The 27,332-nt window shown below is 48.3% G+C and overlaps 1 protein-coding gene across 1 annotated transcript; it reads right to left on the reverse strand.

Annotated features, from left to right (window-relative positions):
• Positions 1-17,178: 17,178 nt before the first annotated feature.
• Positions 17,179-26,734, reverse strand: SHH (sonic hedgehog signaling molecule; the record flags this gene model as incomplete). Its single annotated transcript, XM_082293322.1, has 3 exons — positions 17,179-17,885; positions 21,406-21,667; positions 26,426-26,734. 3 exons carry the CDS (start codon positions 26,732-26,734, stop codon positions 17,179-17,181), a joined length of 1,278 nt encoding a protein of 425 aa, XP_082149448.1.
• Positions 26,735-27,332: the final 598 nt, after the last annotated feature.

Below are 27,332 nucleotides of genomic sequence, written 5' to 3' on the forward strand. Positions count from 1 at the left end.
TGAGCTGCTGGGAAGGGCACTCCTTGCAGGACACAACTCCTGGGCACGCTCATGGTCCGTGCCAGCCTTCCTCCTGGTGATAAATCAAAATATCAGAGAACCACAGAATGGCTTCAGTTGGAAAAGACTCCCAAGATGCCGAGTCCAGCTGTTAACCCAGCACTGCCAAGTCCACCACTAAACCACGTCCCCAAGTGCCACAGCTGCATGGCTTATAAATACCTCCAGGGATGGGGACTCCACTGCTGCCATGGGCAGCCTGTTCCAGGGCCTGACAACCCTTTCTGTGAAGCAATTCTTTCTTAAAATCCCATCTAAACTTCCCCTGGTGCAACTTGAGGCCATTTCCCGTTGTCCTATCACTTGTTCCTTGGGAGAAGAGACCGACTCCCACCTGGCTACACCCTCCTTTCAGATGGTTGTAGAGTCATAAGGTCTCTCCTGAGCCTCCTTTTCTCCGGATTCAGGAGATAGGTAGAGAACAATAGTTTAACTCGAGTTTGTTGCTCAGTTGCAGCGTTTGAGGGATGCCAGAGCCTGGCTCCTGTGTGGCAGAGCAGGGTATGGCTACAGGGAGAGGTGGGAGGAACGAGAGGAGACTGCTGCCACTGAAACATCTTTACTTGCTGGCAGAGGGCAGGAAAAACCGTAACACTCCACAAGCTGGGTCCACTGACACTGTTTCTTCTTTGTATTTCACAGAACCAAAAATTCCCAGGCCCTTGTGCCATGTGAGACATTTTAGGAGCAGTGTGGTCAGTTGGTGCTGACCGAAGTCCTGACTGTCAGCCTAACCTGGAAAAGGGGATTTGGATCATAGTGGGAAGAGGGGCAATACCTGCAATGTGGTCTCCATACTGCTGGCTGCTTTCTAAATGAGCTTCATTATACACATAATTAAAGGAAAAGAGTTGAATGCTACTCAGCCACGTTTTAGGGGTATTAATTTCAACATTAAGGGCACCTGGAGCTTAAATGAATTAACTCACAACTGAATCAGGTTAATTGTAATTTTCTTTACCTGGAATGAAGCTGAAAAAAGGAAAGGTTTTAATTCAGTAAAAACGGTGGATGTATTAAAGAGCAGATTCTTGAACAGAAGGAAACTAGCTATGAGAAATAGTGAATTGGGCACCAAACTGGACAGGGAAAAGCTGGGTGGCAGTGTGGGCTTCAAGGTTTGGCCCGGCAAAAGTCCCTTCATCATACTGGGAAGAAACTGGGCTCTGGCTCTGAGCTGTGCACTCTGTTTGTCCATGGAGAAACCACAAGTTGGACCCTACATCAGGGGCTGCCCTTCTGTGCACCCTTCTGTGGTGGGGTGATGCTCCTAGATAGGAGCAGAGCTGGCCCGAGGCCACACTGCGGAGATCACCACTTTCCACCCACATCACATCAGCTCTTTGACTGCAGTCACCAAAAATAACATCAGCCAAAAGTGACTGTTCCCAGGCACCTCACCTGGACATCCCCTCCAGGTATGCACATCTGTCCTGGAGCTCTTTCCTGCCAAACCCCCATCCTCTGGATTTGACATGCCTGATTTACCAGAGCTTGGATTGGGATGGGTCTCTTCAGTGTGACCTAGACCTCTGCTCATCTCCTGACTGCTGCTCCGACACCCATAGGTCAGGCTGGTCAGCCCTGGAAATCTCTCCTGACATATAAGTGCAAGCTAAACACTGCTTTAAATAACAAGTAATTAGCCATAGAGATATGTGTGAAACCTGCTGAAATTCCTGGAGAGATGTGATGTGTTTCTGAGTGTTTGTTTTTCCATGGGTGGTGTGACCGACCAGTGTTAATGTACATAAAGGATGAGCAACCTTTCAGCAGAGGGCCTGTCTCTAATCCTCCCTCTTTCAGAGTACACAACCCCCTGACTTTCTTCCTCTATCTCCATCATCATCAGACTCACTCGATTTCTAAGCAAAAAAATTCAACTTCAAAACCCCTTTTTTCGTGTGCCTATCTGCTACTTCCCAAACTTTTTCCCCCAGCTCTGGTGGAAATAGCTCACCTGATACCTCTTAGCATCATACTGGCTTTTTTTGCACAGGAATGCTGCATTCCTGATGGTTACATGGATGTGGTTAATGCCTGCAGGAGTCTGTTCTCCCTTCTCCCCTCCCATTTCTAACAGGAATAACTGTTCTCACTCACAAGGAGCACTTCTGATTATCATTTTCTCATAATTTGTATTATTTGGTCAAGGTTGTCTCATGCTTCCTGACCAGTATTTTGGTCACATTTATTGACCGGGTCAGCTTTCCTCTTGTCACCCACCATTGCATACTCCTAAATTCCTGCCAGGGCATTAGAGTAGATAAGTGAAACAAATCAATCTGTGAGGAAATCCATTTGTCTCCTCCTTCCATTTTCATGGTGAGCTCTTCACAGCCCCTCATTGCCAAGCCTTCAGCTTGCACACCAGCCCTGCCTGTTTCCATTCTCTCGGGCTGAGGTAGCACATGCTGAGGTAACAAAATTGCAAATTCACCTTAGATCAATTGTTCTCTCTAAAAATAAAATAAAATTGCTGGCTTTATCAAAGAACCATTCTACATTAACCAACTCATTCTGGTACTATCTATTCCATTTTCTGTTTGGCTCTCTATCTTTGATCCTTTTTTCATCTAAAACCTGCTCCGTTTCCTTGTGCAATACCAGGGTCATGACATTTGCCTTGTGCTTGCTCAGGCCCTCTCCTCCCTACCACAAATTAGAGTTTCTACTTTCACAGTTGCCCTGCCAGCACAGCTGATTTGATGGGTCTGTGTAACATCATCCTCTCTGGGTGTGTTATCTCAGATGCTGGTTCCTGTCTGCTCCTGGGTGGAGAGCTGCAAGGCTTCTTGGTTAGGGGCATAAAAGGACAAATTGAATTTCTATGGTGGATCCAGTAATTTTCCATCCATATCCATGAGCCATTTCTCTCTTCCTCCCATGTCCAGTATCAGCATTCTCCTGGAAGCCACAGCAAGGTGCTTTTCAAGCTATACTTAGTTATCTTTGACTCGCTCCTCCCTGCAGGGTGAATGAAGCTATCCCTGCACAGCCTCACCTTTACCTGGACATTTCAGCAACCTTTAGGTCATTCCTACACAAAGTCGAGCTACAAAACCTGGTTTATGGTAATTTTCCCTATGAACCTCCAAAAAAGATCGGCTTCTTTGCTACTCAGAGGCTCGCTAGCTTGTCTCTGGGAGTGAGGTGTGCCTGCAGTGATGTGTCAGGTTCTGCCTTGTGCAAGGGTGGCTAAAGAGGACTGGAAATGCATTTTCAACACTTTACAGGTATCACAAAATTGGCTGAACCACAGACACAGCCCAGGAGGATATACAGGGAGAAGAGCCATTAGTCTCAACACCTTCAGAGGGCTTCACTGGGCTTTTAGGCATCGTCCCTTCCATTAGCATTAGGTTTTGTTGGTAAACACTATTTTTTTTGCTTTTGGACCCAAAATGTGCTTGGCAGGTTGTGCAGTCCCACCAGCACCAGGGAAATTTGAGCTGTTATAACATCTTGACTCACTCTCCTCTGGCATGAGGGAAGTCTGGAGGCTGGCTCCATTTGGAAACCCCTGCAGGAGGTGCTGGGGAGGAGCTGAAGGGACCCCTCAGCCCCAGTGTTTGCCCCTCCTCTCTCTTGCTTCTTCCTTTGACATTTCTGAATCCACTCTTTGGTACCAAGGCAGGAAATCCAAATCTCCACAGATGGTTGTGAGGAATCTACAGGAGCATATTGTGCAGCACTGATTTCTCCCGGCTCTGTTCCTGCACCCCTCCATTGCTTCCAGCCCCAATGAATTCAGTGAGACATTTGCTAAGGAACAGATTGTCAAACTCCTTCCCTTAGGAAAACTTTCCTTCAGACAGAAGTGAACCTTTTATAAAATATTCAACACCATCATGTTTCTCCTTCTTCAAGCGAGTGACCACAGAGGATCAGGGTGACACTGTCTCTTGTGGACAGGCTGAGCTGGGTGGGCTGGTATCCAGCTGGCTGGTTTACACTTTTCTATGGTTTCCAGCATCAAAGAATTTAAATGTTCCATTCTGCTACTTTTGAATCATCTCCTGATTCCAGTTTCAACTGTCCAAACTTTGCCATGACATAAATACAAGATCAACTTTTATTTTAATTTCCTTATTTCCTTTTTATTTTTTAACATTTCAGGTTCACGTTCTTAACATTTTTGCTGCAGACAATGAAGGCTGGAAGTTAATTTGAAAAAAAACCAAAATCTGTAATTGGCATGCAAACACATGCTCACAGAGTCAAATTTAAAAATGCCTCTAAGTATGAGGATATTCAAAACAAACAAAATCAAGGTTTAGTAAAAATACTCTAAAAGGTCAACCTATTATGCAGTGTTGTTATCTGAGAAGTTCTGTCATCAAGACAATATTTCAGCAGCTTTAGATAGATGAGATTTCTAAAGGGGATGTCTAATTTGTATTTGTTTTTAATTTGGAATTTGGATCACAGCAGCAGCAACAATTTGTTTTGTTTTGTATTTATGGCTGCACATGTTTAAAATGGTAAATCTGCACTGACCTATTAGACCACAAAAGTGAAACTAGCTTCTGTCTTCTCATTCCTTAGCTGGAAAAATAAACCCACAGCATGCATGTGTAAAATAAATTATGTTTTTACAGCTTTCAGGGCTGGTAACCAAAGGCTATGCAAGTATTTGGATTATCACAATCCTGGCTTTAAAAATAGGAAATGGTTCTTTACCAGAAAGTGATTCTTTCAAGACAAAATGCATTTTTCTAACTGCTGTCTTTCATTAAAATGATATCATTTAATCCAAAATGAAAATGAAATTTTTAAGGAGCTTAATAAAATGTGCATGTTTCTTTGTGAAAGAAATTAACTGGAGCACAGAAGGATTCTGGTTTGGTTTAACACCAGTAAAGATACCTTGGTCTAAAACATAATTCGGAGTTAGCACTAGATCATCCAGTGCTGAGCCCCCTGCTTTTTCTTACCCTCCTGTTTTTATTGGTTTTGCTGCTCACAACAAATAAAAGTGCTTCCCTTCAGTCTCTAAACCTTAAAAGCAAACACAGATTGAGTCATATTTGACTTCACACAGAAATGTGGATGGGACCTGCTGCTTGGCCCCCAGTCGTAGCTCTGCAGAAAGTTTACCCAGGCAGAGCAGAGCCTGGGCTGGGACTCTCTGGTAGCTGGATTCATTATTTGAAGACAAATAGCTTTTCTCTGGCTAATTTCTAGCCCTGGACAAACACATGCATCATTTTACTCATTCAAGTTGCTTCATGCCTCAGGATGGAGGAGGCTGAATTCAGGAGATGCTCCTGAGCAGTGGCAGGTGAAACCACAGGTTGACTGTAACAGCCCAACACTCAGGTCCAACCTGGTCATTTTGAGGGTAGAGAGCAGTGTTTATTAGGAATACAGCCTGGTTTTAACCATGGACACCCCAGAGAGGCAGGAGGGTCCCCAGCATCCCTGACAGGGCTGGTGGGGCAGGCAGAGGGTCAGGCTGAGACACTGAGTCAGGCAACACCCATTGCAAAAACTTCTCATTTCCATGTGAAGTCCTTCTGAAGTGTATCTTAGGAATGTCCCAAATAGCACTGCCTGGTGCACTGCCTGGTGGGAGTGGAAGGTGCTGACAAATCTGGGGGGAAAAAAAGGATCTTTATTGCAAGTGGGTGATCAGCCTGGCACTGACCACAACAAGGGAGCTCGTTTCATTACAGCAGCTGCGGCACAGCCTCCGTGGAAATTACAGGGAATGCTAAATCAGCCCTGGAAATGATTCAAACAGCAATTTGCTCTCAGCATGGCCATTGTGGAGAGCCGACAGCAGGGAGAGACAGCAAGACAGAAGTAATGTTCTTGTCCTTCTTCCTGCAGATGTCAAACCTCATGGTCTTTAATGGACGTAGAGATAGGGCAGGAAAGAACCAGAGGTCAGAGATTAATTCTTCAAAACATGAACAAACATAAAGCAGCTGGGTGGATTTTCTTCTGGTAGGAATAGGGTCCTGGTTTTCACCCAGCTCTGATTCAGAGATTGACACATCTAACCTATGAAAGACTTCTTAAAAAATATCTACATTCTGAGTCCCAACAGAGCTCAGCATCTCCTGAGCATCTTCTTCGTGCCCATCCCAATCTCCTGTGTCAAAGGAATCAATGATTTTTTCTGCCTTTGCCAACCCTGAAATATCCCTGGAGAATACCAGGACAGAGCACACAGTCATCTTGCTGCTGACAGATCTTCTCCTGCATTGCCTCTGAATGATGACACCCCATTTCTAACTCCCTTTGCTATTGATTTTCATGGTAAACCGACATAATTTGGCTGATACACAATTTTCATTTCCCCTGCCACTGATGAATTGTAACATCCTCTCTCTATGCTCTTTTTAAAAAAACCTTAATAGTCTGGGAGAGAAAAGATGACCTTGTAGAGGTGATAATCTCTCTGCTTGAACCTGGGGATGGCTTAGCCCCACAGCAACACTCCACACTCCCTACACAACTGGTAATAATTTTGTGATCAGCCCGAGACTGTTCCAAAAATTAGGAACAAATGAGTTAAATCACAAATCTAGTGCACTTCCTATCCTGTCTATTCCCAAAGAACAGCACGTCAGCAGTGCCAGAAGACACATGGATGATAAGTTACTAATAAATTCATTGTGTTGCTGATTTTTAATGGGCTGATAAAAACACTCCTTTTAACAGTGCATAACTTGCATGAGAAGAAATGGTAGAGTTTGGGAAAATATTCTCCACTTGAATTGTAAGAATTGTTATTGCAACAGCTATTAATTGCTGTAATTTTGCATTAACCAGGTATTGACTGCATTTTTACCAGCTGAGAGAGCAGCACATGTCCCCCTCTCACCCCTCAAGCTCAGTGCAGGCGGCTGCCGAGCTGCACGGTTAACAGGGAATCACTAGAGGTCACTTTGATTCCACCTAATGCAGCAAAACCTGAAAGATCTGGGAGTTTGTTTCTGCCTTTTTGTTGTTGTGAGACACTTTTTAAAAGCAGACTCTTTTTGCACATGTGTATAAGACTTGTTAATAGAAGCTCCTTGGGCTGAATTTTATTCAGTTGTAAAGAGCGAAACTTTGAAGAAGTTTATAAAGCTGTGTCTATATTCATCAAGAGGAAATTTGGCCACGAGTTTCTATTTTAATATGAAACATCTTCTACTGGATTTGATATTCCTGATAACAGATGTCACTATTTAACTCTCAATAAATAGTTCTGTCCTGTCAGGATCCATATAAGTAGGAAAAGAATAGCTCCAATGTATAATCTACAAGAAGATACTCCAGTTTTGCTGCATATTCAGTTACACCCAAAGAAGAAGTAATATTTAGGTGTATTTCATCCCTAGCTTCAGTTGATAACCAAAGTACAGATATCTCCTTGCTAAGAGAAAAAAAACACCCTTAAAAAGGACCACCTTGTGATCAGGCAAAATACTTCCCTGGTGCAAAGAGCAGCTCCACGGGGAGACCAAACTTGGCTTTTTTTTAACGTTTTAAAGTGACAATTTGCCTCCCTGGGAACCTATAGCATGAAATCTGACTTTTTCATTTAGGACGTTTGGGGCACTTTGGCACACTTTGGTCCTACCGTGCCAGATACTCTTGTCACAGGTTCACAAGTGCCCGAGCCCCAGCTGAGGAACCCATGGCACATCTCCCTGAGGAATGGCACCACTGCTGTCCAGATGCCTACATGCTGAGTCCCTGATGGGTCAGGGGCTGCACAGAGACATCCCCCCTGCCCTGAAGAGTGGCATCATCCCGCCTGCTTCTAAATGCAGTTGGTTTAATCCTGTTCTGGGAAAAGCATAAACACTTTGCATGTCCAGGATGTTGGTGGTGCTTAGGTCCTTCTTGCTGCACATAGGTCAGCTTTTGCTGCAACCAGCAGATCCCACAAAGCTACACCTTTCCTTCTGCACCTGGTATTGTTCAGCTCCTGCTGGAAGGCACCAGAGCACCTGAGGGATCTACATCACCCCATGCACTGGTGGGTACCAACTGCATCCCTTCCACGGTGGCACCACCAGCTCAGCTCCACGCTGCTCGGCACTGACAAAAGCAAGACACCAGAGCTTATTTGAAATGAAAATGTTTCAAAAGGGCTTGTCCCATATCCTGTGCTCAGTGCAGATGATGTTCGTACTTGTGCTTGGGAGCCAAGGAGCCAAGGACAACACCTGGGATGCTGCCTGTCACAGTGCTGGTTGCAGAGACCAGGGCACTCGCTCACTGTGAACGACGCCTTTCACACCCACACAGCACTAAAGGCAGGCCCCAGTGGCTCCCTGCTGTCTCCGCAAGTGACTCGGGAGCGGTGGGTGGGAGAGCTGTGACTGTTCTGTGTCTGATGCCCAGGACAGCTCCTGGTGTCAGCACTGAGTCGCTCGGACTGAGCCCCGGTGCACAGACCCGGCTGTGTTGTACCCACACCCAGCCACTGGGGACTTCTGTCCTTTCCATGAGCTGCCCTAAAACTGGACTTTGGAAAGTGGGAGGTTCCCAACATCCCCAAAAGTCCCAAGCAAGAAGTCTATGTTGGGTGTCAGGGCAAGCCTCCATCCATATCTCCTCACCTTAGGGAGCAGATGGTCTTGGTCTCCTGCTATGCCTCCAGGAAACACATCCCCTTTTCCCTTTGACAGGGCACACATTAAGGGAAATTTCTTTCCAGGGACAGCTCTTCATGGTGCCTCTCAGCCCCCCACAGCTTTTTATCCCCACAGCACTGCATGTCCCCCTCCAGATTACATTAAGCAATGTGATGAGCACCTCTCCCACGAGCATGTATCTTCTCCCTTCCTTCCCCCAGGGGAAAATTGAGTGGGAATAGTTTTAATTAACTACACTGTACGTGCACGGTGTTTATACCTATGCAGGCAAGGCTGAACAAGTGTGCCTTGTTCTTGGAAAGAGAGGCACTGAGGTTTGTGGCCTCTCTGAAGTCCTAATCCCACAGTGGAGAACCACCTCCAGAGAGAGCTCTGGCTTTGAACTACGCTGGGCTTACCCCAGCACAGAGAGGGGTGAATGTGTCTGGGCCCAGAGCTTGGTCACTCTGCAGAGCTGAGGAAAGCCCATGTGCACCCCACACCAGGACCACTGGATGATTCAAGGATGTCCCAAATGTAGCCTGGGACCTCATGGGGAGTCTGCAGAGGGCTGATGTGACATTTTAGGCAGTATTCAGAAGTAAAGTTAGGACTCCTACATTCAGATGTATTTGCAGGTGTCTCTGTGAGCTCTTGGTGTCTCAGCTCACTCATTAGAGACCTCATCCAGCCAGACTCTGCCAGCCAGAAGGTATCTCCTCTCCATGGAGGTACATGGAGACACAATCAGAAGCCAAAATTGTTTCTTAGCCTTGGTCTGGCTAAACCCTTGTGGGTCATCCTTGTGATGTATGGGTGTAAAGCTGAGTTTAACATCATGGAAAAGCCAGCTGTCCTCTTTTCCAAAGATATTTAGAATGGACTTCAAATCCTGTAGGAAGCATGCTTATTTTATATATAAGAATGTTTAATACTGGCAGCTGTGAGACATCTAAAAATTAGATGAGTTTTTTACCAATGTGTAAATTACACGGGCTTGGACTGTGTAAAGGTTTTGGATAGTCCCTGCATTTCACCATGTGCCCACAGAGGACATCCCTTAGAGTGGCACATGGGAAGTAGATGATACCTGATTCACTGTGTTTCTCATCATGTCGGCCCCATAGATGGTGGAAAATTATCCTCAGAGATGTTTTTCTGCCCATCTCTGGTAAAGCCAGGGAGACAACAAGCTACTTGCTCAAAATCAGAAGAAACCCCATCAAAGGGGCAAGGACCAAACCTGGTTCACTCAAAGCCCAGCATTGTTCTGGCAGCTTGTTTGTCCGTAAAAAGGAATTATTTTTTTTACTGTTTTCTCCTTCCTACAGCTATTCATAGTTTCAGTTCATAACCAGTGGTTAATATTTTCAAAGTAGTCAATCATGTGGTCACCCACACAGAAGATGTGAGTGATTCTGCTGTGCTGCCAAAGAAGCGTAGCCCATGATATTCAGGATCTTTCTGCAAGGATCAGTGGAGAGCTGTTGGCAGAGGGCAGGAAAGATGCCCTCCTGCCTTGGCAAGAAGGTCTTGCTGAGTCTACTAGACTGTGCAAGGCTCTGAGTGAGCTTGCAAAGCTGTTGCCTTCTCCTGAAGATGTCCTGTGTTGGATTTTTGTGGATATATTTATTTTTTAATGAATTTAATCCCCCCTCTTCAAGTGCAGCTGAAAGTTCCTGAGTACATGGGTTAAACCTCATTGCACTCTGGATCAAAGACTGACTGGTATTTCGTGCCTCCTCCTGCACTGTTGTGTAGTGACAAAGTTCCTGGTGACTTTAGTGGGAGAGAGGCTGTGTCCTGGGAGACAAAACTTAATTGAGTGTAATACCACAGGGCACATAAAGTAGGACAACACAGTCTGACCTCATTTTGCCCATCCATAACCCTACTGACATCACTGGGAGCTGCACTTATGCAGTCAGGGGATGACATTTGCCCAGTCTTGGCTGCTCTAGGAAATTCTTACTTGCCTGATAAATTCTATTATTTAATGGTGCAATATGAGAGAGATGGATACACCAGGTAAAGCTGAGCAAACACAGCTCAGCTCCCTGCCTGTTTGAAGTTGTGGAAAGACTTCTTTTGACGCTGGTGGTTGTTGGATTGAGCCCACAGTACACAGTGATTCATAATAATTTTCCTCAATGAAAGCAACCAGGTTGGTTTGTTGTTATTTGTGGGATCACATACTCATTATTTGCTAATATTTGAATGGCACTTGGACTTTCTGATGCCTGTGAACCCCGTAGCTTCCACTGGTGTTAGCACAAAATGGTTATTCACACAAATACTGTGCCAGAACAGACTTGTTTGATACTGTACATTTATTATGCTCCTGTTTCCAGAAAAACTTTGCTGAGTAGAAAGGGCATCATTTGGCAAAGCCAACAAAGCTTACACCAAACCAGTGACTATTCCAAGAGAATTGTTCATGAGCAATCCTGAGACTAATATTTATTTGCATTCATCCCTGTCTAATAATTAAAACCAGTTCTTACTGTTGTAGAAAACAGGATAGGGCTGACTTAAAAGGAAGAGGTGAGATGGGTGAGTGAGGTTGCAGCTTGCTGCTCAGGGCAGGCTGCAGAAGCAGCAGCAGAGCTTGGCAGAGCTCTGAATGTCCCAGATTTTGAGACTGAGATTTCTTAAAACTAATCTTGTTTTAACTCTTTGGTCTCCGTCCTCTCAGAATAAATGCAAAGAGAATATAAAGGAAGATTCTTGATAGATGGGATGAAATGCTGCTGTATTTAGGAAAACTGTTAGCTGATTGAACAATGCCAGTCCTCAGAGGGATGGAGCCTCTCCATCCTTGCAGACATGTGGGACCTGACAGAGGGTGGCCTCCAGCAGCTTGCTCTAAGTTGGCCTGGGCTGAGATGAGAGCTGGGACCACCAGAGGCTGCTTACAGCCTAAACTGCTCAAAACAAAAGCGCATGAAATGCTTTAATGCTCCGAACTAGCCAAAGCCTGACCTGCCTGAGCTGTATCCTGCTTGTAAATAAGCTTCCTCCACCCAGGGAAACCCTACGACAGATCTGTGACACAGTGTCTGTCTGTCATGAGACCAAAAGGATGTTGCTGTAATTGCACACAGACGTAGCATCCACTCCCTTGCAGAGAATGCCACCAAAAGACTCAAAACTTGGAATGATACAGCATTCCCAAGGATATTTTCCTGTGAGTACATCCCCTTTTCAAGAGGGCATCCTGGTGTCCCAGGGGTCTGGTCCAAGGCAAGCTCTGCCCCAGAGATGGGGTGAGGAAGAAGCAGTCCCTGTGCCATTCCCAGAGTCCAGCGAGCTGGGCAGATCTGCATGGTGTTCTCACAGCATCCCTGCTCCCCTGTCCATGTCCAAGCCCTCCTGCCCTTGGGCAGCAGCCAGATGTGAGTTTGGTGGCCAAGGAACCCTCCACAGTCACGCCACACAGAGCATCCCTTGTCACCTCTCCTCCTCAGTAATACAAACAGACATTTGTTCACACCGAACTGAGCAAATCTAATATTTATTTCACATTTAGGACACAGGACATCAAAACAAATATTTTTACCCCAAAAAGATTTCCTGACCTTGTGGTTTCACTCCTGATTTGCAGCAATATTTGTCTGAAGAGATGTCTTGCTCTCACTTAAAAATGAAAGGAAAAGAAGTTATAAAGGATCCTGCACTCAGCTTTAAGGTGCACAATTGCCTGTGCACCCAGATCACCTCTGGATGCCACTCTTGATTTCACTGGAACCAGGACAAGACCATTAAACTCGTATTTTCCTGGATTTGCTCACTATTTTTCATCCCTGAAAACCAAAATTACTTAAATATGTAAGCCTAAACACCCCAAATGCAAAGCATTAAAAATTATATTTAACAATCTTGGCACAAACAGACCTCCTATCAAATCTGAGACAACCCCATCGCTTGTAAAGATGCATTTTTTAAAGATGATTTTTTCCCTTTCAGCCTGCAGAGGCCAAGGATCACATTAACACTGCTCCTTTGAAAGCTCTGATGGGCTCTGTACATGGAAAATTGACCTTTTTTTCCAGTTAAGTTTGAACTAGTTTTTAGGTAGAAACTGCTGAAGAGAGAATTTCAAAAGCTTAAGAAATGCAGTGGTCCCTTATGGATTGCAGTAATGAGTAAGATAAAATGCTCTTTCTGGTTTCCTTCCCCCTGTAATTGAAAGAGATGCTGTACTGGGGCTGCAAAACTGCTGCCCAATTATCACCCAACCAGGCTGATTTACATCTGCTCAGCCTCGGCGTGACGTGAAATGCTCAGGAGGGCCAATGTAAACATGTTTATATCCTGCTAGGATATGCTGAGTTCCTAATATCAGGATAACAATATTTTATATGTATACATATATGTGCATATATATGTCTAACCATCCAGCTAAGCAAACTTTCCCATGTGAGGGCACAAAGAGCTGCTGGCTGAGGCACAGCACAGCTACTTGGCTGTGAAAGACCTGGTTCACCCCAGTGCTTGGCTTGGATTTTAGTTGCACTGTGGATGTGATCCTCTTTTACTGGCCCATCCAAGCTTCCCTTTGGAGGGTTTCCCTGGTGTCTGAGCCCCAGGGCACTGCTTGAACTATTGGTCAGGTAAACACAAACTACTCCCAGTCTCATTAGGGTCATTTCTCACGTTCGCTTGGGTGAGGGAGGTGGAGAGGACAGGCAGCTGCTGCTGGGCTGCCCTTCAGGGCACCTCTGGCCTCCCCGCAGAACCCTTCCAAATGAGTTGGCTTTGCAAAGCCATGCAGTATTTCACAGGTAAATGACAGACTGTCTACGTGGCTGTAGGTGGGAGGAGAGGGATGTTGTGACCACCACATGAAGCGGCACCAGCACAATTCCTGACATGTTTGAAGAGTCCAATACCAAATCCCACAGGATCCCCACTCTCGTTTCAATGTCATCAGGGTAAAATCCTCAGAGAGTGTGAGATAGGAATGCCATCACATATCAGACATTTCAGGAAGTCTCTGTAATTTCTTTAATTATTCAGACAACAGAGCACAAGGATAATAGCTTCAAGTACATTCTTATACATTATTTTGACAGTAATAGATACGTATTTAGTCATAAACTATTCTGTAGCCACCACTATGTGTACATTTTATACAAACTATTGCCATACTTGGACCCTGAAAATGGACAGTGACATCTCCTAGATGTTTTGCACAAGGTTATGGCAGTACATCCTTCATATAAGAGCTGTAGCTATGGGTTGGATTGGCCCATCTAAGGAAGCACTTCTAACACACCACTGAGGGGTGATCCTGACGAGAGGCGCCAGAGGGAGAGGTGAAATACAGACATGATGAGAGGAGGACATGAAGCTGCTTGGAATAAGTGCAACGGAGAACATGGCACAGCATTTCTCTGCTCGGTGAAACAGGCTGATCCTGGCGTAAGAGCATCTTAGCTTCTCTCACACCACAAAGCTCTGAGCTCATCTCGGCCTTTGGGTGAAGATTAAATGAGGCAATGTCTGGTGTGGTCCCATCCAGGCACATGCCCTGCGCTGACACAAGCGTGGGCTCTGGTCTGATGGCTCTTTTACATCTCAGTTGTGATTTTGACTGAAAGCCCTCAAGCCAGTGGCTTTAAGTTTGATCACTGACATCCCTAAACACCTCCACCACCCAACCTCTGGAGAAGGGACCTTCCAACACGGTCATTTCTTTGAGTGCAAAGGCCTTAAAAAACATCAACCACCTCTCAGAGACATGGTAAGAGAGCTCAGACACCCAGACGCTGCTGTACTAAGGCCAGACTCTTACAGCAGAGACTCATTTGTTCCACGATCACATTCTCACATGCCCCAAATCAGCTGGGTTTGCAGCCCCCAGCACATCCCAAAGACAGGGAGGTGGCAGAGTCCGAGCTGGGGTGGGCAGCAAACCCTCAGCACCCACCAGGCAGTCCACAGTCCCCCGTGATGCCTCATGTCGGGTGGGCATGGGGTGGCTTGGTTCCTCTCCTGGTGCTGCAGGACGCTGTGGTCACTCTGAAGTCTCATCAGCCTGGCCATGTCCGATCTTTGGAGGCTGGAAGTGGGCCTGGACTAGAGGTTGACAGGAAGAAGAGACCACATCCATCTGTTGGGGCTTGACACAGCAGTGCTCATGCATGGGGCTCGGCCATCAGCTCCTGACAGTGCTCCAGAAGCTCCTAGGATTTCAGCGTGGAAGAGCACTGTCTACACTCTCTGGAGATGGCCCCAGGCAGGGGCATTCCGGGAGGCCTTGGAGCTGCCGTCCATCCCGGCAGAGAACATGGCTGTTTCTCTGGAGCAAAAGGCCTGGTGGATGAACATCCTAGACTGGTGAGTAATGGAAACCAAAGAAAAGGTGAGAAGACATTCAAGGCAAGCTCCCTTCCAGCACGGTCCCGTCGCAGACGCGCACACACATGCACACACAATGTTTTGCAAAATTTTTAAAGGGATCCTGGAAACCCTCCATGGAGGAGCACACGGTGCAGCAGAACCTCACTGATCAGCACCTGTCAAGGATGATCCCCTTGGGGTGGGTTGGGGCTGGGACCAGGCAGGGGACGCAGCGCTGGCCGCACCACTCAGCTCCTAAAACACATCTCCAGCACATTCACCCATGGGTGGCTTGGGATGGACTCCTGCGTTACAGCTAAGGAATGTCTCTCAGGATAAATGAACAAATCTTTATCCTTTTCTTTGTTTTGCAAAGGGCGTTTGGTCTGTTCTCAGTGGCCCCAAGCCCTGTGCTGTTATTCAAAGTGGCCAGTGAAATCTGGTGGCCATCTCCTTCTTCCAGCATCAGCCACATGAATCCCTCTAACTCACCAAAGTCAATGTCTCTCCCTCAGGTTTCCATCTTCTGGGCACCCAAATTGAAGCCCACTGAAATCCCGGTGTTGTCCCAAGGTGAAGACAGCTGCCTGCCTTCACATTAATGTGCTTCAAAGGGAAAACTTGCATTAACATCCTCAGAAATCAATTTTAAGAGCCATCCACAGTCTCCAGACCAGACTGGGAAGTGGACATGGAGCCGGTGCTGGAGCTGGAAGAGAGGAGCATCACCTGAGCGCGGATGGGGAGCCAGGGCTCTGGCAAAGGAAAACCCGTCTGCCGGTCGCTCGTGCAAATAAGTGAGGTTCTACTGTCAGTACAAGAGATTCCAGGTTATGCACAGATGTGATGGATTCATTTCCTTAATTAAAGTACCAAAATTAAATGTTATAAGCAACACATCTAAATAAAATAACGGGCACTCATTTAGGCATCATAATTCCTAAACCAATAAGCAAAAAGGAAAAAAAAAAATGGGATGCACCAGGAACTCTTAGTTATTATATACTAACCAAACTGTGCATGGCACATTTTATTTCTATAAAACTATTAAAACTATTACAAAATATTCAAAAATACATTTTAGTAAATTTACAGCAGTTATTTCTCAATTTATTAATGCAAAACATCCTTTTCCCCCCTCTGTACAAACTACCATCTCCATCGTCACAGAATTGCCGCCATGTGCGCTTTTTAAAAAATATTATTTTCTAATAAACTTTTTCTGAAGTTAAAAATAACAAAGTTTCTTACGGTTTTTGCAAATAAAAAGTTTGTGTAACAGTCTTGACTTCCATGAACGTGGCCAAATGGTGTTTTTACAACGCAAAACATGGAAAACAATACAGGAAATGATGTTACATTTGAAACTATTTAAATTAAAATAATATATTCTCATATTTTACACTATTTCAAAAAACGAAATGTGATTCAGTTAAGTATTGATCTCTCAAAAAAATCTAATTTACAATTCTGTGTATAAAAATATAATTTACGGACCCCCATGAAGTTTGTCTTTTTGTGTGTGTGTTTGTTTGTTTGTTTGCTTGTTTTTTAGGCTTGCTGAAATGAAGGAGCAATGTAATGGAGAGATGGGAAAGTACAGAATTTTGCTTTCTGAAAGTCAGGACACACGTGACATGTAGAAAAATAGACTCTGCGCAGTTTTACTTGGCCTCACAAAATAATTTTTTCCCCTGTGAGTACAGTTCACATGATAATAAATTATCAAAGAAACTATTTAAGGCTCTTGAAGGTCCGGTTCATATCATTTAAAACATCTATTCAAAATACCAAAGAAATAAATATCCAGGAGAGGAGGAAAAAAAAAAAAAAAAAACAACCAACAAACAAAACAAAAGAACAAATAAAAATATATATATATTTATAAACTAAACAGAACAGAACTTCCAGGGGTCTTTGTTTCCCTTAAAGTCTACTTTGGACTGTCCTACTTAATTATTATTATTTTATTATTATTATTTTTAAGTCTTAATCCGTGCTCTCTTTTAAAAATATGTATTTTTTCTTTTTTTACTCTTTTAGGTTTTTCTTTTCTTTTTTTTTTTCCTCTTTTTTTTTTTTTTTTGTTTTTTTTTTTTTTTTTCTCCTTTCTCTCTCTCTCTCTCTCTCCCTCTGTGTCTCTGTCTCTCTGCTGGAGCCTGGCGGGTGGCCGGGGTGGCGCAGGGTCCCCTCAGCTGGATGACACCACCATGCCCAGCGGGTGCAGAGAGTCACTATCCAGCACCCAGCTGCCGATGCGGTAGAGGAGCCGAGAGTACCAGTGGATGCCGGGGGTCGGCGGGTCTGCCATCGGGGCGCCCACTGCGGAGGGGCAGAGCGCGGCCAGCACGGCCTGGAGCAGGCGGAAGGGAGCGAAGGCCCAGTGTGCCCAGCTGTGCTCCTCGATGACGGCGTAGCACGAGGCCAGCACGCGGTCGATGAGGATGGTGCCCTGGGCAGTGAGCGGGGCGTAGGCGCCCGAGGCCTCCTCCCGCAGCGACACGCGGTGCACGGCCGCCAGCAGCAGCCGCCGCCCGCCCTCGCCCAGCACGAAGACCCGCTGGCCCGGCCGCACGCGGCTGGCGAACAGCGCCCGGCTGCTGGCGGCCCCCTCCTGCGACTGGTTCTGCTGCGGGGCCACGAAGAGGAGGTGGGCGGCCGTCAGCAGCAGCCGGGCCCGGGGCTGCCGGGTCTCGATGACGTAGAAGAGCTTGTGGGAGCCGTCCTCCCGGTCGAGGAAGGTGAGGAAGTCGCTGTAGAGCAGACGGCCCTCCGTGTCGGCCACCAGCACCCTGTCTCCCGGCCTCAGGTCCTTCACCAGCTTGGTCCCGCCTTGCTCCAGGTGCACCGTGGCCGAGCCAGGGAAGCAGCCCCCAGATTTGGCCGCCACTGAGTTTTCTGTGCGAGGAGAGAGGCACAACAGGGTTAGAGGAGGCGCATGGCAGGCTGGGTCATGGGGGCATGTGGGAACTTATCACTTACCCAGCCACCCCAACCCACCCAAGAAGGTGCAGGACACAGCCCCACTTTCCTCTGAAATTCCTCCATTCTCATCTATGAACACACCCCATTTGCACTCAGTGGGTCAAGTGAGAATCCTTCCTGCCAGCTTTGAGCCAGTGTGTTTCCCTCTAGGTTAGGAGCTACAAGAGTGATTTGTCTCATTAAGGAAGTGAGCCAAAATATTTCCACTGAGAAAACTGTTCCAGAACAAAATCTCTTCTGGAAGAACTTCTCACTTGGCTACTGTTTACCCTGCACTGACACCTGATGCCAGATAACTTGCAGGCTTTCAAAGCCAAGTGGTTTTGCTGGCATAAAGTTTCATCTCTAAGCAAGTGCCTGTGCTCACGATGCTCGGGGTGCCCACTCAGTTCTGACTCAAGGAGAACATATAGGGTAGCAAACAGCAGGGAACAGGAGGAGGATTTGCCTAACGTGCATACAAATTTTGCCACTGCAAAGCAGCAGCCCGAATTTCCCCGGTTCTACTCCACCATGCTGCACAAGCCCCCATGCTGACTCCAGCCCTCACTGCTCTCCTGCTCAGCAGGAGTGGTGGCTACTGGGGCACATCGCACCCTCATGGCACCCCTGCTTGGCATCTCCAGCACTCTGCTTCACTCCGCTTTCAAAAAAAAGTTTCTCCCTCCCCACTAGAAGAAGGATGCTCTTCCCTCTCTCAGGTCTTGTGGTCCCAGAGCAGCCCAACACCTGTGCCAGGCCCAAGTAAATGCCTCCTTCACCTCCTCCAGCTCTTGGGAGTTACTCATTTTAGATACTACATGCTGTCATCAGCCGTTGCTGCTTTCCAGTGCTACTGAGTGGAACAATCTCAGAGTAAAAGAAAGCGAAAGTAGCAATGAGACTCTAAGTCTCTCTTGCAAATCACTTTTTGGAAGCCCTGCTGCCTGTGGAGCAGTGGGAAAGCTGTGTTCCAGGCTGGTCTCTGTCTTAACAGAGGGACTTGCAGTGTTCCTAAAAGCTCTGGTTTTCTAAATATTGGGTAATACCCCATAGTATGTGATGGTAGCAAGTGTCTTTGCTACAGCTGTTGAGATTCCCCATCCCTCCCTTGCCTCTCGCTGCTTTCTCCTGGTTACTCCTTATACCAGTTAAGAGACCTGGTGATTTAGCTCCTAAAGATGGACAGATTTTATATTTTGCCTCTGTGGCTGTCACTGAAATTCCTATGATTTAAACAAATCCTTGGAGTGTCTCCTAATGACTTTCTCAGGAAGGACAGGAAGGGTGAAAATTAGACCGTTATTGATTTGCTAATGACTTTATCACTTCTCCTTCAGAAATGAAGCAGCAAGATCTCCAAGGCTTCCCTCTTCAGGGAGGACATGGCAACAAACAAGCTATGTGCTTTATGTGGAGGCCTCTGCTAGCAAACTACACCTTCCTACAAGCTGGCAGTAAAGGTCTGGCTAGAGCTCTGTTTGCATATTCAGGGACTTGATGAATAGATGTAGTAGTGTAGCAGCTCTACAAACATGCCAGTGAATTGGCAGAGGTGTGAAAATCTGCTTCTTTGAGCAGTGCTTGTTTGGGTTCTCTAATTAAAATCCAATAAAGGATCAGCATTGTCATTCTGATTCATGTAATAAATGCAGACACTCTTGGAAGAGAGGACACTTCCATTTTTTTCCCAGCTTCTTCCCCCCCTTTTCTCCCCCTCCCTATTTGTTCAGGTGCAGAAACCCTATGTGCCAATTCACACACATACTCTCCAAAAAACCCAGGACCTTCCAAGCACTATTTGCACAGCAGAGCCACTTTTCCAAGGCACTCAAGATCTGTATTTGAATTTTAAATGTAGAAGCTTGCTCTAAATACTTGCTGTAGCGCATTATCAATGTCCCTTTTACCACCCCTGCCTCTCCCTCCTCTGTTCTGGTGACAATAATTCAGGCCTTGGGGGAACTCTTCTTTGCATTCCAGTCTCCTGGATCATACTTTTTGCAAACAGAGATCTAGATAAAGAATCTTCCTGCTGGCATTATGGGATTAATCTTCTCATGAGATGCTCTGTCATGAAACGAGGTTTGGACAGTTTAAGATCAGGCTGAGAGGATGGAATTCAAGCCTGCTCCCTTCAGACTGCCTCGTACAGTCACACGACCCTGCCTGACACCCTCTAAATATTGCCCCCAAGTCCGTGTGTGCCGAATCTCAATGAGCAGCTTGGGGTTGCTCCTCTCCTATGAAACACCCCTGGGGTGGATTAGGAGGCGCTCCTGGGCTAAGGTCATCACGCACCACAATCGGACACCTTGCGCTACAAAGCCCATCTTGGCTATTGAAAGGGGTGTTTCGGATCTCCACACAGCTGACGGTTTTGCAGGGCCTCTTTTCGGCTAGAAAGGACCCAGGAGCTGAACAAAAGCAGTAGCAGGCTCTCAGGACAAAGCCCACATGGGCCAGGAGAGGTGCTCAGCCCCTGGGGAGCTCTGGGCTGTAATGGGGAGAATAAACCCCTCCTGCAGGTGGGCCGGGCTGGTTTCCCTGCCATGGGGCTGCTGGGTTCGAAGCAAACGGCTATATTTAAAGAAAGCCCATTATTTTCTTTTGCAGCCAAGTGTTTCTTGACACATCCAGCAGGTTGCTGGGCTAGAGTATGCTCTTAAAAAGAGCTTTGGATGTCATACAGCTGGATGGAGGGAGGCGGTGGAGCTGGAGGCTGGCACTTGTCAACAGATTTGCTACCCCAAAAAACGAGTCAAGTGTGAAGAAAAGGAACTCTGCGAGTTGGGGATTTCTTGTGAGCTGTTCCCGGGTTGAGACAGCGTGTGGCGTTGTAAGCACAGGGGAGGGGAGGAAAAAAACTATGTGTATGTGTATCCCTGTCTGGGAATTTCCTAGCGGCTACCGCTGAAGGAGGCTGGGGACCACGTTACTTATTTATTTTCCTGGCCGGCTCCCACTCGGAGATTAGCGCTCGCGAGTAAGGCGTGCAGCCAGCGGGGCGGCTGGAGACGGCCACGAGTGTTTGTGTTGAACATGCTCCTTGGATGGGGAAAGCAGTAGATCCCACGGGGGGAGGAGAAGGGTGTGTGGCTGCGACGCAGAGCTCGTGGGAAGGCTGGCCGAGCAAATCACCCAAATAAAAATGCTGTGAAAAACAGTTGCAGCTGGGCTTTTTTTTTCCCCCTTCCCCTTCATTCTTTCCTTTCCCCCACCTCTGCTACGGCGGGGTCACTAAGAGGCGGGGGAAGGCCGGCTGCGCCCTCGGGGCTCCATTCCCATCCCTGCGGGAGCCCCGACGGGGCGGGCCGGGTGATGGGGACCCTGCAGGGACGGGAGGAGGGAGCCCGGCGGCAGACACAGGGCACAGAAGGCTCTGGGGCGCTGAGTCGTGGCCCGGGGGTGTCCGCCCACTTCGACGCGTCCCTGGGCAGGCTGCCCGCCTTACCTGCTTTGACGGAGCAGTGGATGTGCGCCTTGGACTCGTAGTAGACCCAGTCGAAACCAGCCTCGACAGCCAGGCGGGCCAGCATGCCGTACTTGCTGCGGTCCCGGTCCGAGGTGGTGATGTCCACGGCGCGGCCCTCGTAGTGCAGGGACTCCTCGGAGTGGTGGCCGTCCTCGTCCCAGCCCTCGGTAACCCGCAGCTTTACCCCGGGCCACTGGTTCATCACAGAGATCGCCAAGGCGTTCAGTTTGTCCTTGCAGCGCTGCGGGGACACGGGCAGACAGGGAAGGGTCATTGTGGGGGTGCTGCAGCCAGGGGAACACTCCCCCTTCTCTATCTATACCCCCCTGGGCCTCATCCTGCCCTCCCTGCCCAGCCAAAGAGGGGGCATCCCTCCGCTCCCCGCCAAACACACCCCAGGATGGGCTCAGCCAGAACTGAGCATCTTTTCCCCCACTGCCAGGGAGGGACGGGGAGGAAGGTGAGGAGGAGGAGAGTGAAACCTGGGGATACAGGATGAACAGACGCTGAAACACCACGAATACCCACAGGGACGAAGCCGCCCCCTCACCCGGCACCTGTTGCAGGGACAGGGGGTCCCCCTCCGCCGCACCACCGGCGCTGGGCTGTGAGTGTGGCAGTTCAGAGCCACCTGCACGCACCAAATTCCCTCCACTAAGTGCCCTGTGCCTTCCCGAGAGCAAAGTTTCTGCCCAGAACAAACACTGGCCATATATCTCGGAGTCACGAATTCCCCCCCGGAATGTCTCTCCTGGTCTTTTCAGCTTAATTCTGTGTTGAAAAGGGTATCAATACATGTTAACAGCCTTTATGTGCTGGAGGGAGGGGTGGTTTATTTTTCTCTCCCTTCGCCCATCACTCACTAGAGCCCTCAAAGCTGCATGGGCTGGGAGCCTTCACTCTGCTTCAAACATACATCGGCGCTCGCCTACAAAGCCGAGCAAATCCATACAATAATATAGCTCTTAGTGGGAAGATGAAAAGCAAGGGAGGGCCAAAGAGGGAAGTTAAGCAAAGCAGGGATGCCATACAAGATAGGAGCCCTTTTGTGTGGAGTGAAACCCTTCCAACTGCTTGGAGAAAGCACTGCAGGGTTTTTCATCGACCTCCGGAGCCACCAGCCTTCCCTGGGCTGAACTGGGCCCAGCAGCACCGGGGCACACAGGGACCAAGTAATAAGGGGCACAGGATGGGGGAAAATGAGGAAAAGGGGAGCGGCAGCCCTGGAGGGGGATGAGCTCTAAATGAAACCCTGAAAGTTTTGGGGGGATTCCCATCTTAGCCAGGCAGGGAATAGACTCAGCAGCGGTAGGGGAAAAGGACTCTCAGCCCTACAGAAAGAGAAAATCAGCACGGAAAGCATTGAAAAGTGCTTGACTAAAGGTACAGGGTTAGAAACACACACGTTGCCAGCTTTCTTCCTCCTTTTTGAGAGAAAAACAACCCATGGATATACCCGATGTGGTTGTCTTGATGCAAGTATCGATGTGGCTGAAAGCCACGGTGGGATTCAGTAAGCTGCGCTCCCAACAATTTCGCTGGCCTGAGTGCCATGCTTGGCCTTCTGCAGGACCCTTCTCCCCAGTGGGCTCACAGCACACCCAATAGCAGACCACAAAATCCCCCTTTCACAGCTCCCAGGAAGGCAAAGCCCCTCTGACAACGCTACTTTTAGGGACGTGACAAGGTTGCTCAGCAAGAAAGATCCCATGTGTCCACCAACAGCCATGAAAGTGATTCCAGCAACACACAGGTATCCGAGAGATATAATACACAGTCGTGAGCTCACTTTGGACTCTCTGGCCTACCGTTTTATGGAGAGAGACGGGTGTTTGGGTTTCGGCACCGTTCCTGGCAGCAAAGTGCAGCAGCACAAGGAAGTTGATTTATTTTTTTCCCTCTCCCTCTCACACCCGAGCGGATAGATACGCTCCTTCACTGATTTACAGGGGAAAAGGGGCGAAGGATCAAACATGTCAGCTACTGATAAGGCGACAGCACTGCGCGACACGGCGATGTCTTGCCCCGCACGGAGGAGCGGGCGCGGGGGGCGCGGGCAGGGACGCGGACAGCGGTGCGGGCAGCGCCGAGGGGCTGTGGCCGCTCCGGCCCTGCCAGCACCAGTTCCCAGCTTCAGGCGAAATAAAGAAGAAGAAACAGCGTCCTAAAGGACTTTTCTCCCTTTTATACTGCCTGAGCTGGATTGTCAGAGTCAAAAGCCGTGAAGCCCAGACTATTTATTAATTCATTGGGTCGTGTGCCACAAATCAAGCCCAATTCTGTTCAGCCACCGTGAAGCTCAGCAGGGCTGCCTCCACTAACGCTTTGTGTGGAGGCAAAGTTGTTCAACAAGCCCTCTCCTGCCAGCTCCTAATCTCTTCACAAATGAATTGCTTGAAGGAAACACTTAACAGGTACCTGTCAGTGTAAACAACCTGGTGGGCTTCCTAAATGCCAAGTTGATCTCTAAATTCCTCACATCACGCACCGGTTGTGTGCCTGCATTACACGAGATTGCTATTTTATTTCATACAAATTCCAGCTTTATCATACTGACCTGGCCTCCTTATCTCTCTCCCGAATCCAGCCAATGGCCGGGTTGGGGGGAGGAAGGGGAGGAAGGGGGGAGCCCTTAGCAAACTGCTGGTGTCACCTGCAAAGTTGAAAACCTGACTTACCTACCTCTGTTTGCGTTCGCCCCCCCTCCCCTTCTGGAGTTAATATTAACTAGCGGCTAATGCATTCGGCAACCACTCTGCAAGTTTAACGATTCTGTCCATGAAAGATCTCTCCATGGTTGAAGGGCTCCCGAAGCCGGCGTTTAAAGGCTGGGATTTAACGAGAGGTTGCTGGCCGAGGGAGAGAGGGAAGGAGACGAAAGCAAGGCAGGGAGGCCAGCGGCAGGACGGCATCCCGGGTCGCCGGGGAACGGGGGACAAGGGCAACCATTCCGCTTGCTCCCCGGTCCCGCTCCGCTTCCCCTCTTCCTGCCTGGCCCAGGGGTGCCGGAGCCCCGCTCGCTCCCCGACCACGTTCCCCCACCTCGCTCCCCTCTTTGCCGCCGGGTACCCGGCCCTGCGGCCTCCCCGGCCCCGCTGCTCTCAGCCCACCTCCCCCCTTTGTGTCTAAGGCACGGGAACAAGCGCTGAAGGAGGGGGGGGGAAAAGTATTTGTTTTCGTTTCGTTCGTCTGAGGGAAGTTGACAGAAGGTCAGGAGTTCAGACGCTGCCAGCTAATGCAGCGGGAGCGGCCAGCCGCGTAGCCGGCGCGGCGTGCCCCGGGAGAGCCGCGGGGCCGGGGTCAGCACGCAGCCCGCCCCCGGCCCGCAGCCCACCGCTCCCGACCGTGCCCCGGCTCCCCCCGCGCCCGCCGCCCCGCTCCGCTCCGCTCCGCTCCGCCGCGCACACGCACCGGCGCAGCCGCGCAGGGAGGGATGCGCCGAGCCCCGGCGGGAGCCCGTCTCCCGCGGAGCCGCCGCCGCCGCCGCTGCCGCCGGGCTGCGGAGGGAAGGGTGAAACCCGAGCCGGCGCGATCGATACGCGAGGGGAGTAAGTGGAGCTGAAAATGCGAGAGATGCGGCTCCGGAGGCAGCGGGGGCGGAGGACGGCGGGTGCGCGGAGGGGCGCGGGCAGCGCCCGAGAGGGGACCGGCACCCGCTCCGCTCCGCTCCGCTCCGCACCCCTGCGCGGGGCGGCGGCGGCGACGGGCGGAGGCGCCGCCGCGCTCTGAGGTGCGGTGCGATTTAAGGTGGTCGGGAGGAGATGGTGGCGGCCGCCGGTCCCTCGCCCCGAGAGACCCGGCAACGTGCGGAAAATCAGGCCGAGGAACGGGGAGAGTTTGGGAAATTCCACCCCCCACCCCCCCTTGCCCGCGTCCACTCCCCGCCTAGTCCTTCCAGGCGAGTCCTGCTCTAGCACTGAAGGTGGGGCTTAAATGTATTAATATTAAAAAAGCGCTGTTGACCTATATTTGGAGGAAACCCATTTCCAGTGTCTAGATTGCATGTAGTTTCTGAAACTCCGGGATTGGCAGAGCAATTGACTTCACCGAGCTCTCTGTTGAGCATGAATAATAATTACGAGGTGACTCTCGGAGCGGTTCTCTCTCTCACTCTTTCTCTCTCTTTCCCTTTCTCTCTCCTTTATCTTTTTTCTTTTTTTTTTTTTCCCCATAAAATGGTTCCGCAATCCGATTCCACCCGAGATCCAATATTTACCCAGTTGTAAACCTTGTGCCATCAGATTTTTTAAAACAGAAGGTGATGCAATGCCCATAAGTTGCAAGTCCCTCCCCTATGGAAGTACCAAGGCATTGGCGGCGAGCATCCTTAAAGAAATATCAATATATTTACGCTCTGATGGGCACAATTGCAAATGATGGTATTGCAATACGAGCTATATAATACGGAATCAGATGAGGAACGGTCGATCCGGCTTCAGCTGCCTTTTGTGAGTGCACGACTGCATGCCTACTAAATTTAGAATATGCTCGCGAGGAAAACAATAATAATAATGAAGGTTAAAATGAAATGAAGGAGAAAAAAAGAGAAATTAAAGAATATATATATATATATAAATCAAGTCAGCAGGCGCAGCAACCACGGACTACGTTTGTAATAATGAGTGGGTGGCCTGGCGGTCACTATGCACTTGGGGTCCGCTGAGCTGTATGCAATTCGTTTGATCAAAGTGCATCCTTGGGGACAAATGCAAACAGCAATCACTAACCAAGTTACAGGGAACGCCATGGCACGGTAATGACTGTAAGTATCACACAGATTCCCCCACCGAATATCTAAACACCTCCAGCTCCAGCCCCTGCTAACTTGTCTGGATAGATGGTATTTACATTTAATGGGGAAACTAGCAGAGTTTGGAGGGGCGGGGGGAGGAGGGGGAGAGGGAAAGGGGGGGCTTTCAAAAATACTAAGACAGATGCGTCCTTTAGGATTGCTCAGAGAGGTTAACAAACACAAATACAGGTATCTCTGTGGCTCTACCTGAGTCATCAGTCTGTCAGCTCCCGTGTTCTCTTCATCCTTAAAAATAATGTCAGGGTTGTAATTTGGGGTTAGTTCTTTAAATCTCTCGGAGTTTCTTGTGATCTTCCCTTCATATCTTCCACTGGCCCCTAGGGTCTTCTCTGCCACATTGGGAATAAACTGCTTATAGGCTAAAGGGGTCAGCTTTTTGGGGTGTCTCCTTTTTCCAATGCCCCTGCCTGGTCCACAAGTCAGCCCAGAGGAGACTAAAAGAGCGCAGATGAAGCCCACCAAGAGAATTCTTGTCAACAGCAGCATTTCGTCCATTGAATCCAATTACTTCAAAGCTCTCTGTGCCTATCCCTGGCTGTCTCTCTAGAGCTCTCTCTCCTCCTATGTCCTTGTCTGCTTTCTGAATCGTATACTATCCACCGATCCCTAGCAAGACAGGTGCTGGAATGGCAGGCTTTAGGTCGCTGATAACGGAACACATCGGAGTTTGGTCGGGAGACAGCAATCGAGAGACAAAAAAAGGATCTGATTTTAATGGTAGCAAAGCAAGACGCTTGTGAGAGGAGTCTGCCTTTAGTTCTATATTATAGCTGCCAGGGCCGAGAGCTGATTGGCCAAGGCGAGACAAGCTTGTCTTCTGATGTTTTAACCCTCAAAAAGGCAACAAATTCTTGAAAGATTTTTTTTTCCTTTTACCTGAAGGGCTTGGAGCTGAGAGGGGTGGAGATCGTGCTTTCTTGGGATAACATCAATTACACGCTTTTTTTTTTTTTTTCTTTTTTCTTTCTTTTTTTTTCTTCTCCTTTTTTTTTTTTTTTTCAAAAACTTTCTTGGCAGAATGGTACATTTGTCAGCAAGAGGAACAGATGCCTCTCTGAAAGAGGGGAAAAAAATTAAGATTTGCAGGCTGCCT

The sequence above is a fragment of the Coloeus monedula genome (assembly GCF_965178545.1).
Source record: "Coloeus monedula genome assembly, chromosome: 1".
Classification (NCBI taxonomy): domain Eukaryota; kingdom Metazoa; phylum Chordata; class Aves; order Passeriformes; family Corvidae; genus Coloeus; species Coloeus monedula.